This window comes from Poecilia reticulata, chromosome 15 (genome assembly GCF_904066995.2).
Source record: "Poecilia reticulata chromosome 15, P_reticulata-male-v2, whole genome shotgun sequence".
Classification (NCBI taxonomy): domain Eukaryota; kingdom Metazoa; phylum Chordata; class Actinopteri; order Cyprinodontiformes; family Poeciliidae; genus Poecilia; species Poecilia reticulata.
In genome coordinates, this window is record NC_088844.1 from 29701790 (window position 1) to 29715684 (window position 13895).

Here is a 13895-nt window from a genome sequence, read left to right on the forward strand (position 1 = left end):
TATCATACTGAACAGAGGCAGTCAATGTTAGCTAACAAGACAGTGATAGCCCACATGCTACTGAACAGCTCAGTTAATTTTAGCTTATATGCTAATACTTACACGTTAGCAGGCCCCTTTAAAGTTTCTCTCCTAACCAGTTAAAATGCTAAACATTTGATTTCTTCCCAGCTGACTCAGCAGATATTGTAATGAATTTTATAGCTCTTGGGCGCCCTGTGTCTTTCTGCCACCCTGGGCAACTGCCCATATGGCATATATCAAAAACTGTCGCTGGTTCTGGTACATTTAAAAACTCTGTTCCAAAATGAAATTAATTTTATTTACTAAGTAAAAATAAATGATTGAAATGTATAAATCCCACCACTTTTCTTCCTACCGGTTGTTTTTTAGTGTATTTGTTCTGTTTCGGTAAGTTTTCATTTCCCTCTGTTATGTTTGGATTCCCCTTCAGATGGTTTAACAGATTTTATGAGTTTTTCTCTCCCTTGCAGCAGTTTTGCTCTTTTATTTTGAATCCTGTTCCCCCCTCTCTCTGCTGGTGACGCTGGGTCTCCAGGCGCCTCCTCCTCTTCATCCTCCTCCTCCTCCTCCAAACATGGCGCCGGCTCGCTGCTGGGCTGCCTCCCCGACCGACGACGCAGAAAAGCAGAGAAAGAAGCGCAGACGCAGCGGGTAGAAACTTTCCTTTAACGTTTTTAGAACCTGTTTTTAACTTTCTCCCGCGGCGCTCCCGCTGTTTGGAGAGATCCACGCCAGACTTTTACGCGCAGCCTGCTTGTTTGGAGACGTTTGCGCGTCAGGCTGTGCGCGTAACGGGCATCTCACCTGTCCGACGAAGGGAGATTTCACTCCGCTTGTTGTAGGATGTGAATCTCCCTGATTTCCCCTGGTTGCGGAGCGCAGAGGCGGACATCTGCGGGGAAAACATGCGCAGCCCTGTGAGGAGCAGCACCGCAGGCGCAGCTGAGGACTGAGACTTTCCACGGAGGAAAAACACGTTTTCCACTCTTCAGGATGGATGGAGAACATTCTGCTCTGTCGGGAGTTGAGAGGGAAAGAGAGAGGCTTCCACCCATCTACACCAGCTCTCCTCCTGTAAGCTAACCCTCCTTTTCTCTCCGTCTGATGTCAGAAATGTTTCGGGTTTTTCTGGCCAGATGTTTCAGTTGGTAGATCCTGACGTGGGTGAGGATGAGAAGAATCGTGAACTTGAGAGTTTTTGAAAGTTCGCAGAAGTTCTTGTTTGTTTTGTCAGGACATTTTCTCTAACTGCTCGTCAGTCATTCCCTCTGCTTTCATTTAAAAGCATCACTTCCCTGCAGAATAAGACATTAGAGGCGAAACACAAACAGCTATGCAACATGACATCACACTTTTCATCTTGTTTTTTGGGTTTAAGTTTTCCTCCATTTGACCTGGAGCATCACTCCGGGTTCGATCTGCTGCTGAGTCAGCTCAGTCTGTGTTTTACGTAACGCCCGTGACGTCATCAGGCAGCTCTCCGGTCATCCGCCTCAGTCCAGAGCTCAGAGCTGAAGGCATCTCCACCTTCAGGCGGTTCTGATGGATGGATGGATCTAAACAGATTCTTCTGGCCCGTTCGTGGCGTAGCGTTCGGTTCCTGGATGTTTTAGTCGTTGGTGAAAACGGAACCGGTCCAAACCAGGAGACTGGATCTCCAGTAGAACCTTAATCTGACGGATCTGACAACCTGTTCGAATTGGGTGGTGAACTATGAACATGAACTAGTTCCGACCAGCCTAATAATCTGACCGGTCTGGACCTCTGGCTGAGTTCGGACTCTGTTCCGCCGTCTGGATCCAGGATTTTTCTCTGATGGTTCTGATTCAGACCTCATGACCTCATCAGGTTGGATTGATCCACTTCATCCATGTTACAAACTGAACAAACTTCTGCTCCACTGCTGAAGCAGAGGCTGATTCCCGACCAGAACCAGAACGTTTGACCTGCTGAAGGTTAAAAACCAGAAATCCAGGAGATGATTCTCATCATCACTGATCTCATGCAGATTTTAATGACGATCCTTCCTGTGGTTCTGACCGGGTCCGATCAGAACCACTTCGATCTAAACGATTGAAGAAACCTTCATTATGTTTTCAGAGTTAAACCTAAACTACCTCATATGGGCGAGTCGAGCTGAAAGTCTGGAAAACTTTGACTCTGTTTCGGAAACAACAGACAAAGCCCACCGGTCTCAGCCCAGAGGGTCGTCTTGCAGGATGGAGTTATTGTCAAGAGAAAATATAAAATAACCGTTCTGCCTTTATCAGTTCGTAATAAACGGCTGTCAGAAGGTGGCTAGCCTGCAGTCCGCTGCTTTACAGACGAGCTGCTCATCATTTGACATGCTGAGCTTCTCTCTGCGTCATCGGTAAACTGATCCGGTTTGTTAGTAAGGCTGTCTGCTGCGGCAGCCAGCCTGCAGTCTGCTGCTTTACAGGAACCTTCAGACATTAGCCGTTTAGAAACTGTAACTTTTTTTAAAGGTTTTGTTGGCTCTAGTGGCCTTTATTTGAAAGTAGTTCAACAGGAAGGAGGGTAATGAGGGAGGGGGAAGACATGCAGCGAATGTCACCAGACCGGGAATCGAACCTGTGACCACCGCCACGAGGACCAAGGCCTCAATACATGGGTTGTGCTTTGCCCCCTGCACCCCTAGAAACTGTAACTTTTTAAATCTTGATGACACATCAGGGACATAAATATCCTGAAATGGGAGAATAAATTATGAATAAACTGTTAAAATATTAAAACTTCCTCTGAATTTGATCGGAACATTAAATAATATACTGAAAACTGATTGATCAAATAATATTTGAGGATATTAACGTTGAAGTTTTAATAATTCTGGTTGTTTTAATAGAAGTTTTTATGCAGATTATTAAAAGTAAACATGACTGAAGGAGTTTAGTAAATTTGATAAATCATGAACCGATCAGGTTTCTGAGACAAACTGATTGATCACAACTGATCAGTTTGAAGTCCTGAAGACAAACCGTCACCCAGGCGACCAGCTGCATCACCAGTCCGGTCCGGTCCGGTTCCATCAACAGCTTCATTACAGCCAGTCTGTGTCTGTGACTCCTCTGAGACGGACCAGCGCTGGCCTGATTCTGTCAGAACCGGTACCAGACCCGTTCCAGACATGTGGTGAGTAAATCACCAGAAACCCACTAAGATGTCTGACCCAGTCTGCCTGCTGGAACCGGACCAGTACAGCCCAGTCCGCAGAGCCAGACCGTTTCCCAGCCGGCCCACACCTGCTGCTCTGCTGCCAGAACAAAACATGGCCGCCTGGTGGAGGCGGCGGCAGCACGGCGCGGTGGACACTGTGGACATGGTGGACATGATGGACATGATGGACATGGTGGACACTGTGGACATGGTGGACACTGTGGACATGATGGACACTGTGGACATGGTGGACACTGTGGACATGGTGGACATGATGGACATGGTGGACACTGTGGACATGATGGACATGGTGGACACTGTGGACATGGTGGACACTGTGGACATGGTGGACACTGTGGACATGGTGGACATGATGGACATGATGGACATGGTGGACACTGTGGACATGGTGGACACTGTGGACACTGTGGACATGGTTGACACTGTGGACATGGTGGACACTGTGGACACTGTGGACATGATGTACATGGTGGACACTGTGGACATGGTGGACACTGTGGACACTGTGGACATGGTTGACACTGTGGACATGGTGGACACTGTGGACATGGTGGGCACTGTGGACATGGTGGACACTGTGGACACACTTATGAGCTGCTCCATCAGCCACCAGCAGATGAATCCAGCTGCAGCAGAACTCCGTCACTCTCTGCCGTCACTCTCTGCCGTCAGATGTGATGTGAGGATTCAGTCCCAGCTCCAGGCAGAGGTGCATTCTGGGACGTTTCTCTGGATGTTTCGGGGTTCCCTCAGCAGCTGAGGGTGGCAGAGGTGCATTCTGGGACGTTTCTCTGGATGTTTCGGGGTTCCCTCAGCAGCTCAGGGTGGCAGAGGTGCATTCTGGGACGTTTCTCTGGATGTCTTGGGGTTCCCTCAGCAGCTGAGGGCGGCAGAGGTGCATTCTGGGACGTTTCTCTGGATGTCTCGGGGTTCCCTCAGCAGCTGAGGGCGGAGCTGTGAGAAGCTGCTCTCAGGTAACAAGCAGCTCTGACCACATCTTTCATCCAGCAGCTTCAGCTTCTCACCGTCTGACGGAGTTTCAAACCTGGACAGGAAACGCGACTGAATAAATCTGGTTTCATGGCCTTTAGTGGAAACTTCTAAAGTTTACAAAACATTAAACAACATATCCACACTTAAATCTCATTAAACGTATAAACATCATTTAACTTGTTTATCAGAGATGCACCAATCAATTTTCCTCATCAACTCATCAAAGTCGGAATTCTTCATCTTTAAACACCAATAAATTATATTTAGTTTAAATTAAAATCTTATAAAGGTTTATAATAAATGACTTTCACACAATAAATGTTGATATTTAAATTTCCTTCCTCTGTTAAACATCCTGCAGGATTTTTACAGTTTTTAGAAAAACCCTGACTCAGCAGGTTTAAAGAAAAACATAAATCTGCGTTGAATCCTGATTGGTGCGTCTTTAATGTTGAAATGATAACAGGAGGATCTGATCTGAAGTTTTTACTGCAGTAACTGTACGCCATGATGACGATCGGCTGATTATTTTACTGTTGGTCACAAACTGTGTTGACACAAACCTGTGTTTTCCTGCAGTCCCTGAACACACCACAGGTTTCTGTCTCTGTGAACATGTGGAGCTGCTCTGCATCCGTTCAGCTCTGAACCTCTTCATCCTATTTTCTTTCATTTCCATTTATTCCCCCGCTTCCTGAATTACTCTCTCTCTCATATCCCTCTCTTCCTGTCCTTTATCCTCCCCGTCTTCTGTCCATCCCACTTTTCTTCCTCGGCTCCTTCTTTTTTATCCTGTAATTTCCATCTCGCCTCGCTGCTCTCGTGGCTCTGCTGCTGCGACGCGTCTGATAGCGAGGCCGGCGCAGCGTGTGATTAATCACGGAGAGCAGTCGGTAAACGCTGGGCTCATGTGTTTAGTTTTGGTTATGCTCTCATTGTCTGATCATGCAGCCCAGAGTCTGGACCAGCTTAGGAAGTTCTGCTGAGAAACCTCAACATGTGAGAATGCAGAGAGTCACTTAGCCGACTTTATTGGTCGACTAAAGAGCCGCGAGACGACGGCTACTCGGTCATTAGCTGGAACGTTTGTCAGGAGAGCCCATAAAATAAATCTGCAGTTACGAATTTTTTCCAGAACAAGCTGGTTATAAACCAGCGTCTCATTTATGAGACGTACAGCAGCGGCAGATGGAAGCACCGCTGCCTCCGAGCAACAAGGTCCTGGGTTTGAATCCCAGCCGGGCGTCTCTGCATGTTTCACACTGGGGTTTTCTCTGGGTACTCCAGCTTCCTCCATCAGTCCAGAAGCAGGACTGTTCGGTCTCGAAGCTGTGTGTGTGCGCGTGTGTGTGTGTGTGTGTGTGTGTGTGTGTGTGTGTGTGTGTGTGTGTGTGTGTGTGTGTGTGTGTGTGTGTGTGTGTGTCCTGTGATGACTGCTGGACATCAGCTCCGGTTTTGGAGTCATTAAAGCTGCTGATGGGTCGTAAAGCAACGCCGAAGGAGCCGAAGGAGATTCCAACCAGCTCTGCTCATAATCCAGTGGAATAAGGAGCAGAGCTACAACTAACCTCTGGAAAAATGGGCCACAGTGTCCTGAACGCCTGGCCAGCTGTAAATCATGGTGGTGGCAGCATCATGCTGTGGAAAGTCACAGCATTAAAATCCACAACCGAACAACTTCAGTAGAAAACATGAAATGTCTCAGGATAAAGATGTGAATAATTTACTGAGCTTTTAAAATGTTTATGTTTAAAAACAGGAGGGCAGAATTCACATCAAAGGTGGAAAAAGTTATTAAATGATTTTCCTTGATCTCATTTTTATATCATGGAAACCAGCGGTGGGCAGCTAGCTAAAAGGTTAGCTGCGCTAACCCTAAAGCACTAATCACAAACATCCATCCACTTTCTGACACCCTTGTCCCCAGTGGGGTCAGGAGGGTGGGGGGTCCTGGTCTCCAGCGCTAAACACTTTCAAAGTTAGGACAAGGTGCTAAAGGAAAAAGTAGCTCCGCTATTAGCGCATTAGCAGAAGTGTATGTGCTCACACACATATCTGTCTTGTTTTTATTTTCCTCCAGACATCGTTCTGTTGTTACAGAGTATTAAACAGACGTTTTCTCCACGGCAGGTTTTGGGACGAGGACCCAAGCAGCCGTTTCCATCTCTGGGAACCTTCATCTCCACGCTCAGCCAGAGGAGAGACGCGGGAGGGCGGGGCTTCGCCATCGGCATCGGGGGCCCGCTGACCGGCCCGCTGGGGATCAGGCACAGTGAGTTACATCTGCTGAGGCACGATCCTGAGAACTGCTGCTGAAGCAGGCCATGCTGCTGGTACCAACGGCACACGCCTCCAAATTGCACCTAGGCTTGGCTGTGCTGGTTGCTAGGAGACCGAAGGAAGAATCTAGACTCTCAGGCTGATAAAATGGCAGCATTTACCTGTGAAGTCGATCAGCAGTCAGAAGGATCCGGAGGTTTGGGTTCAACTGAACTGAAAGCCAAGCAGACAGCAGACGGCTCCCAAACCAGGAAGTGGACTACAGCACAGGGCATTCTGGGTAAATAGAACCAAAACGAATATGCTAATTTAGTGCTAGCAGGAGAAATGACTCGTGGTTTTTAGCCAAAAACTGAAGAGAAATCCTCCAGAGGTTTTGGTGTCGTTTCCTTCTGTGGTTCTTGGTGCAGCGCCCCCACAGGCCAGGAGGGGAACAGGTTGGTCTGACTCAGAGAGAAAGAGAACCACAGCATCTGGAGCTGGAGCAGATGTTTCAGCGCTGGTCCTCTATCGAATCGAGTCTCCCGGACTACGACGTGTGGAAACAGGAACCTTCTGCTCTCTGCTGTGTTTAGACAGAGAGCAGATGCTAAACCACTGTAACCTGATTCAACATCATTTCTTCATGTTTGAAGTGCCGAAGCTGGTTGTAAAGAAACTGTCTCTCCTGTCCAGCAGTGAGACAAGCAACACTTTGACCTGCTGTGAAGGTTTACAGCAGATGTTCCTCACCTACAGCCTGACCCGGTTCTGTTCTCTGAGTCGATCTGATGTGGGTCCCGTCTGAGCTGTAATGATGTGTTACTTCCTCTGTTTACAGTACGCCTCATGTATTCAGTCAGAATGCAGCCTGCATGGCAGGAGGAGCGCAGTGTGGCCGCGGATCCAAACCCAGGATCCGACCCGTAACTCAGATTTCTGCTGATGCGATGCAAACCTCTCTGGTTTCTGGGCTGAAATGTGCAGCCGAGGTTCTGGTGAAGCGGCGAACGTCTTGTCGGTTCTGAGTCACTGCGAGTGTTTTTACGTGGAGGAGGATGTTGGTTCTCGTAAAAGGCGAGGTTATTTCTGACTGCCATGAGAACGGAGACCCAGCGGAGCGCTCATCAGCCAGCTTTGTCACCACGGCGACTGATGCCAGAATAATTATGCGAACCTCCACCCCAAATGAAAACCATATGAAAGGAAAACAGTGGACACACACACACACTCAGGCTGCGTACACAGGATGCTGCAGCATTCCTCTGCCCGGTTACAGTCGTCAAGTCTGCTGGATAATCACAGATTCAGGAGGTTTCTGCTTCCTTTTTCATTTTCCTCAAGTATGGTTTTGAGTTCTGAGGCCGAGCTAATCAGAGGTTCATCTGAAGCTTCGAGTCAGAATCAGAAATCACTGACGCCTGGCTTTCAGAGCCAGAGGCCTGGAAGGATAAAACGCCATCATCGCTCCCATCAGGACGCGTTTCCATCAGCGCTGCACAAAAAAAATCACCAACATATCGGTTCTGATGGTAGAACTGATGCTTCTGCTACGTTCCAAACAAAGACAACTTTTCCCTCTTCCATCCACCCTGGAGAAACCAGAGCCTGGGACTTCATCAGAGCCTGAACCCAAAGTACGATCAAAGCCTTTAGCTTGCATAATGCTGGTCCTCCTGAAGGCGATGAAAAGCTGCCATGGCAACCAGGAGTTGTTGCCATGGCGAGTGACCTGGGTGATGTGGCGGTCCAGTCAAAGTCTCCACCCAGCGAAGGCCAAACCGACCCTGAGCTGACATCATCCGTGTGCAGAGCTCACCCAGGCTCAGAGAGGCTTCTGGAACAGGAAGTGGCCGTCGTCCTGGAAACAAGACATCACCGCGCTGGAGGCACGCCACGACCAGAACAACGAGGAAGAACGGCAACATGGAGGGGAACGGCAACATGGAGGAGAACGGCAATATGGAGGGGAACGGCAGCATGGAGGGGAACGGCAACATGGAGAAGAACGGCAATATGGAGGGGAACGGCAACATGGAGGGGAACGGCAACATGGAGGGGAACGGCAACATGGAGGGGAACGGCAACATGGAGAAGAACGGCAATATGGAGGGGAACGGCAACATGGAGGGGAACGGCAACATGGAGGGGAACGGCAACATGGAGAAGAACGGCAGCATGGAGGAGAACGGCAATATGGAGGGGAACGGCAACATGGAGGGGAACGGCAGCATGGAGGGGAACGGCAACATGGAGGGGAACGGCAGCATGGAGGGGAACGGCAGCATGGAGGGGAACGGCAACATGGAGGGGAACGGCAGCATGGAGGGGAACGGCAACATGGAGGGGAACGGCAACATGGAGGAGAACGGCAACATGGAGGGGAACGGCAACATGGAGGGGAACAGCAACATGGAGGGGAACGGCAACATGGAGGGGAACGGCAACAAGGATCTTTATGTCTCTGTATGTAGTGATGCTGCGGGCTGGAAGGACCTTCATCTTCATCCTCTGACTGAGGCCGTTGCTGCTGTCTGTCATGGCCGCCCTGTCATGCTAACAGCTCAGCATCAGGCAGCAGAGATGAGTTTCCACAGTATCGTTGGACCGAACTGTTGGACAGATGGACTCCCAGAGACATCATCGCTGGTCCAGCCAGTCACTTCAAGGCGCAAATCAAGCCCAGATCACCACTCCTCCAGCGCCGTGCTTTACAGCTGCTCTGATGTGTTTGTGCTCATGTAATGACGCCTGGCGTCCACATGTCCACATCTGTCCAGAGGACATCGTCCCTCCATCAGGTGCAGCTTTGCAAACCAAAGTTCTGCTGCTGGATTTTTAAAGTGAAGAGTTTTTTTCCAGACTGCAAACTGTCCTTTCATGAACTTTAACCTTTGACCTGCTGACTGAGGCCTGTAGAGTCTGAGATGGGACACTTTGGCGTTTTCTCGTTGACCTCGGAGTTGAACTTGCAACCTGCTGGGATTTCCCCTGGTTGGCAGTTGTTTGGAAAATCCTCCATTTTCTGCAGTTTGAACCAGTTTAATTTAGATTTCTATGGTTTTAATGTTTGGAACTTATTTAATTATTTAGTTTTCATTCCACCTGGATAAAAACTGGAGTTGGAATCCGTTTCAAACCCGATGACCTCCTCTGAGCGCCATGCTGCCCTCAGACCGCCTCTCCGCTCCTTTTCCCTCCTGCTTGAACAATCTGTCCTGCACCCACAATGCACCTGGACAGGCCTCGTCCTGAAGGGAGTTACCGTGGAGACGGAGACAATGAGGGGCCAATTATGAAGAGAAAGGATGGGTGTGTGTGAGGGAGGACATGTGTGTTTCCACCCGGCCTCCATGGTGGATCAGCAGGCGTCACTTTTAGATATGAAAGCAGAAAAATTCAATCTTTTCTCATTTCTAGATGTAAACGTGTTTATCTGTTAAATCTGTTCTGTTTCCGGCGAACACACCGGACATGTCAGGAGCAAAACTACTGATGATGCATGAAAATAAAAACTATAGAGGTCCACAAACCCAGCTCTTATTTTGATAGTCTACTTCCACTGATCCACAAGGTCATTTCCATCATTTTAAATATTTAGCTTCCTAAGTATTTAGGTAGCTAAATATTGAGCTAGCTAGTTGCTTGCTAGCTAGATATTTTGCTAGCAACCTACATATTTAGGTTTAATTTGGAAGATAAATATTTATTTTGAAAATTAAATATTTAGTTTGGGAAAAAAAATACTTTAGAACTAAATATTTATGTAATAAACAATATTTAATTTTGAGCTATTTGTTTAGTATTTATCTATTTAAATATTTACTTTTGAACTAAATGTTTAGCTTTTAGCTTCCTAATTTAATTTGCAAGCTAAATATTTACTTTGTAAACTGAATATTCAGCTTCTGAGTTAAATATTTAGTTTGGAACATTAAATATATGATTTGTGAAAGCCCAGATTTCCCCCCGCCAGGCTGAATAAACCCGATGCTGTAATGTTTTGCTGTGTGCCGTTTCGAGCGGCTCCTCATGACTCCTGTTTCCCCGCTCGGTGCGCCGCAGCGGTCAGGGAGCTGCCTCCCATCTGCAGCGACGTCCGGCAGAAGCAGCGGCTCTCCATCGACACGCTGCCTCAGGAGGTCAAAGCTCCGTTCCCCTGCGACCCCGTCATCCCGCTCCGGACCAAAACCACCAAGGAGTTCCAGTGGGTCTCCTCTCTGACGCTGAAACATCCCAGAATCCTCTTCGCCGCTTTACTCACATCTGCCGTTTCCAACAGGGACGACGTGGAGCGAGCCGCCCAATCAGGTGACTGGAGGGACGTCAGAGAGTTTTACCTGACGACCTTCGACTCCTTCGTAGAAATCAACGCCGCCTTCAAGGTAAAACAGATCAATCTCCGCCGCTGCCGCCTGGCTCTGCTTCCGCTTCCTCACTGCGTCTGAACGTCCCGCAGCGGGAGGCCAACGGATTGTTCAACACTATCGAGGACTCGGGAGTCAACGGCAAGTTCGTCAGCGCCGTTTACGACTCGCTGCTCAGCACAGTAAGTGAGACCCAGACCGGTTCTGATGAGCCCAGGCTGTGCAGCCCTGAGTAGTCATGGCAACTGATGTTATAATCCGAGCTAACGCGAGCATGTAGATATTAAATAGGATGGTTCCGAGGATTGAACCTTGAGGGACTCCAGGTGACAGAAGCGACCACTGGAGGGCGCTGTGCAGCGTGAGCTTTGTCTCAGCTCCACTGCACAAGGAATTTAAGCTAATTAATAAAGTATTTTAGTGTCTAGTTAATTTTAATGTTTATTTAGTTTTTAGTAGCCGTTTAAATTGGGTTTTAGGCGTTAATAAATATTTATAATCATCTGTTACTGAGTTCATGAGGTCGGAACCTTCAGCTCACCCAACTGGACTTTTAAAACTTTTATGAAACAAGTTCAGCTTTGCTTCTGTTTGGGTTTCAGTGTAATGTTGAGGTTTAAAGCTGGAGCAGACGTGTGTCCGTCTGAGCGGTGTGTGTTTGTGTTCAGCCTCAGGACATCCAGAAGTCGGTCTTGAAAGGAATCATCAACAGCCTGCTGAGAGAGTGGAAAGGGTGAGAGCCGCTTCAGTTTATCGCTTCATCATTATTAATGTTTCCAGACGGAGTGAGATCAAGTGAAAGATGTTTGTGGGTTTCATCCTCATGCCGGTTCTTTGTTCTTGTGTTTGTGTCTTTAGGCCTCGGACAAAAGACGACCTGCGGGCGTATTTCGTTCTGATCCAGGTGAGACTCAAACACACCGACAGGCAGGTTAAACGTCCAGCATGACGGAGCCATCAGAGAGAAACTGCTGAGTCATGGGGAGCCAGAGACACGCGTTGCTATGGTGATTCCCTCCTTTTCTTGGGAGCCGTGCATTTTTAGTCAGAATATGTAGAAAGTTTTCTAACATCAGTAATGGAAACGCATCGAGTGTCTGAAAGTCGACAGAAATACGGACGCAATGAAACTGACAGAAACTTTAAACATCAGAGTTCAGAGTCATTATCACAATCTGAGCTGCATAGTACGAGGCAAATATTACAATAAAATGGCAAATTCAAACTGTGAATGTTCAAAATGCTAATCCAGTCGGATGAAGTCCGACTTTAAGCTTCAGATGCTGCTGCTGGAAGGTCCGGCTGAGCTTTTCTCGTTAAATCTTTGACGATTCATGGAAGTGTGCAGTTCTGCCTGCATCGCTCTGAGTGCCGCCTGCAGCACTCTGCACCGCGTGCAACGCTCTGAGCTCCGCCTGCATCGCTCTGAGCGCCGCCTGCAGCGCCCTGAGCGCCGCCTGCATCGCCCTCAGCACCGCCTGCATCGCCCTCAGCGCCGCCTGCATCGCCCTCAGCACCGCCTGCATCGCCCTCAGCGCCGCCTGCATCGCCCTCAGCGCCGCCTGCATCGCCCTCAGCGCCGCCTGCATCGCCCTCAGCGCCGCCTGCATCGCCCTCAGCGCCGCCTGCATCGCCCTCAGCGCCGCCTGCATCGCCCTCAGCGCCGCCTGCATCGCCCTCAGCGCCGCCTGCATCGCCCTCAGCGCCGCCTGCATCGCCCTCAGCACCGCCTGCATCGCCCTCAGCGCCGCCTGCAGCGCTCTGAGCGCCGCCTGCAGCGCCCTGAGCGCCGCCTGCATCGCCCTCAGCGCCGCCTGCATCGCCCTCAGCGCCGCCTGCATCGCCCTCAGCGCCGCCTGCATCGCTCTGAGCATCGCCTGCATCGCCCTGAGTGCCGCCTGCATCGCCCTCAGCGCCGCCTGCATCGCTCTGAGCATCGCCTGCATCGCCCTGAGTGCCGCCTGCATCGCCCTCAGCGCCGCCTGCATCGCTCTGAGCATCGCCTGCATCGCCCTTAGTGCCGCCTGCATCGCCCTCAGCGCCGCCTGCATCGCTCTGAGCTCCGCCTGCATCGCTCTGAGCGCCGCCTGCAGCGCTCTGAACGCCGCCTGCAGCTCAGGTTTTCCCATCAGGCCTCTCTTTCTTCAGCGTTCTGCAGCTCTCTGGCCTTCCAGTTGGCCGACAGCAGATCTGAGAGCTCATCTGCGCTCTTTATAGGAACAAAACCCCTGAAACTTAATGGTGCTTGTTGATAACTGCTATTAAAGTTCAGGCTGCAGTTCATCTCCAGCTGTGGTTCATCAAAGGTCTGCTGGAGAAAACTACAAATCTTTTTCTGTCTCTGGTTTTCATCCACTTTCCTCTCTCTCCCTTATATGGGCGTGAAACAGGAAACTCTATTTAAGGGCGCCAATCCTAAAGTACTCAAGCTGTTCAGCATCTTTCTTCTTTTTATTGCTGCAGATTCAAAGCATAATTTGAATCAGCTTTTGGTCATAATGCTTCAGAAACTATTCAGCAGCTTTGTTGGAGTCCTGCTCGGTTCTGTTCAGCCCAACTTTCCAGCAGAAGCACCATTAAAGCTGAAACGGCTCAGAAACTTTGACACCGTTTCAACTCTGGGTTCTGATCCAGTGAACTATTTGAAAACTTTCTGTCCTCAGTTTCGTGCACATTCACAAATGAACCAGTTTTTTCTCCGTCTTTCTGTTCGGCTCTCAGGAAAAGGTGCAAATCAGCCTAGAAACCAAAGACTTGGACGTTTTTCTGGTGTCTGGGTTTTATTTTGCTCTGCAGTTTTTCCATCATCAAGTGAGCTAATGAGCTGGTTCAGATTCAGCCTCTACTTCTTGATTTTACCCATCATTTGGGATTATATAACTCAGATTACACTCAAGAGTCTGAAATATGGATAAAAACACTTAGCAAAGTGAACACAAGGAGCAAAACGTAAGAATAAATCAACTAATTACAGACGAATGAACATATATGGAAAGACCTTTACAGCAATACTAATGGACTGAATATGGTAAGACCAGTTGAGGAATAATAAACAGT

The 13895-nt window shown here is 48.9% G+C and overlaps 1 protein-coding gene across 1 annotated transcript in view; it reads left to right on the forward strand.

The window, feature by feature from the left end:
• The first annotated feature begins 607 nt into the window (after positions 1-607).
• The window catches only part of hectd2 (HECT domain containing 2), a 40400-nt gene continuing 27112 nt past the window's right edge, over positions 608-13895 (forward strand). The window contains exons 1-7 of the mRNA XM_008430125.3: positions 608-1098; positions 6343-6484; positions 10537-10678; positions 10754-10856; positions 10931-11020; positions 11507-11571; positions 11697-11742. Of these exons, the coding sequence (XP_008428347.1) occupies positions 1018-1098; positions 6343-6484; positions 10537-10678; positions 10754-10856; positions 10931-11020; positions 11507-11571; positions 11697-11742 (669 nt within the window). The 5' untranslated portion in view covers positions 608-1017. The remainder of the gene's footprint in view (positions 1099-6342; positions 6485-10536; positions 10679-10753; positions 10857-10930; positions 11021-11506; positions 11572-11696; positions 11743-13895) is intronic.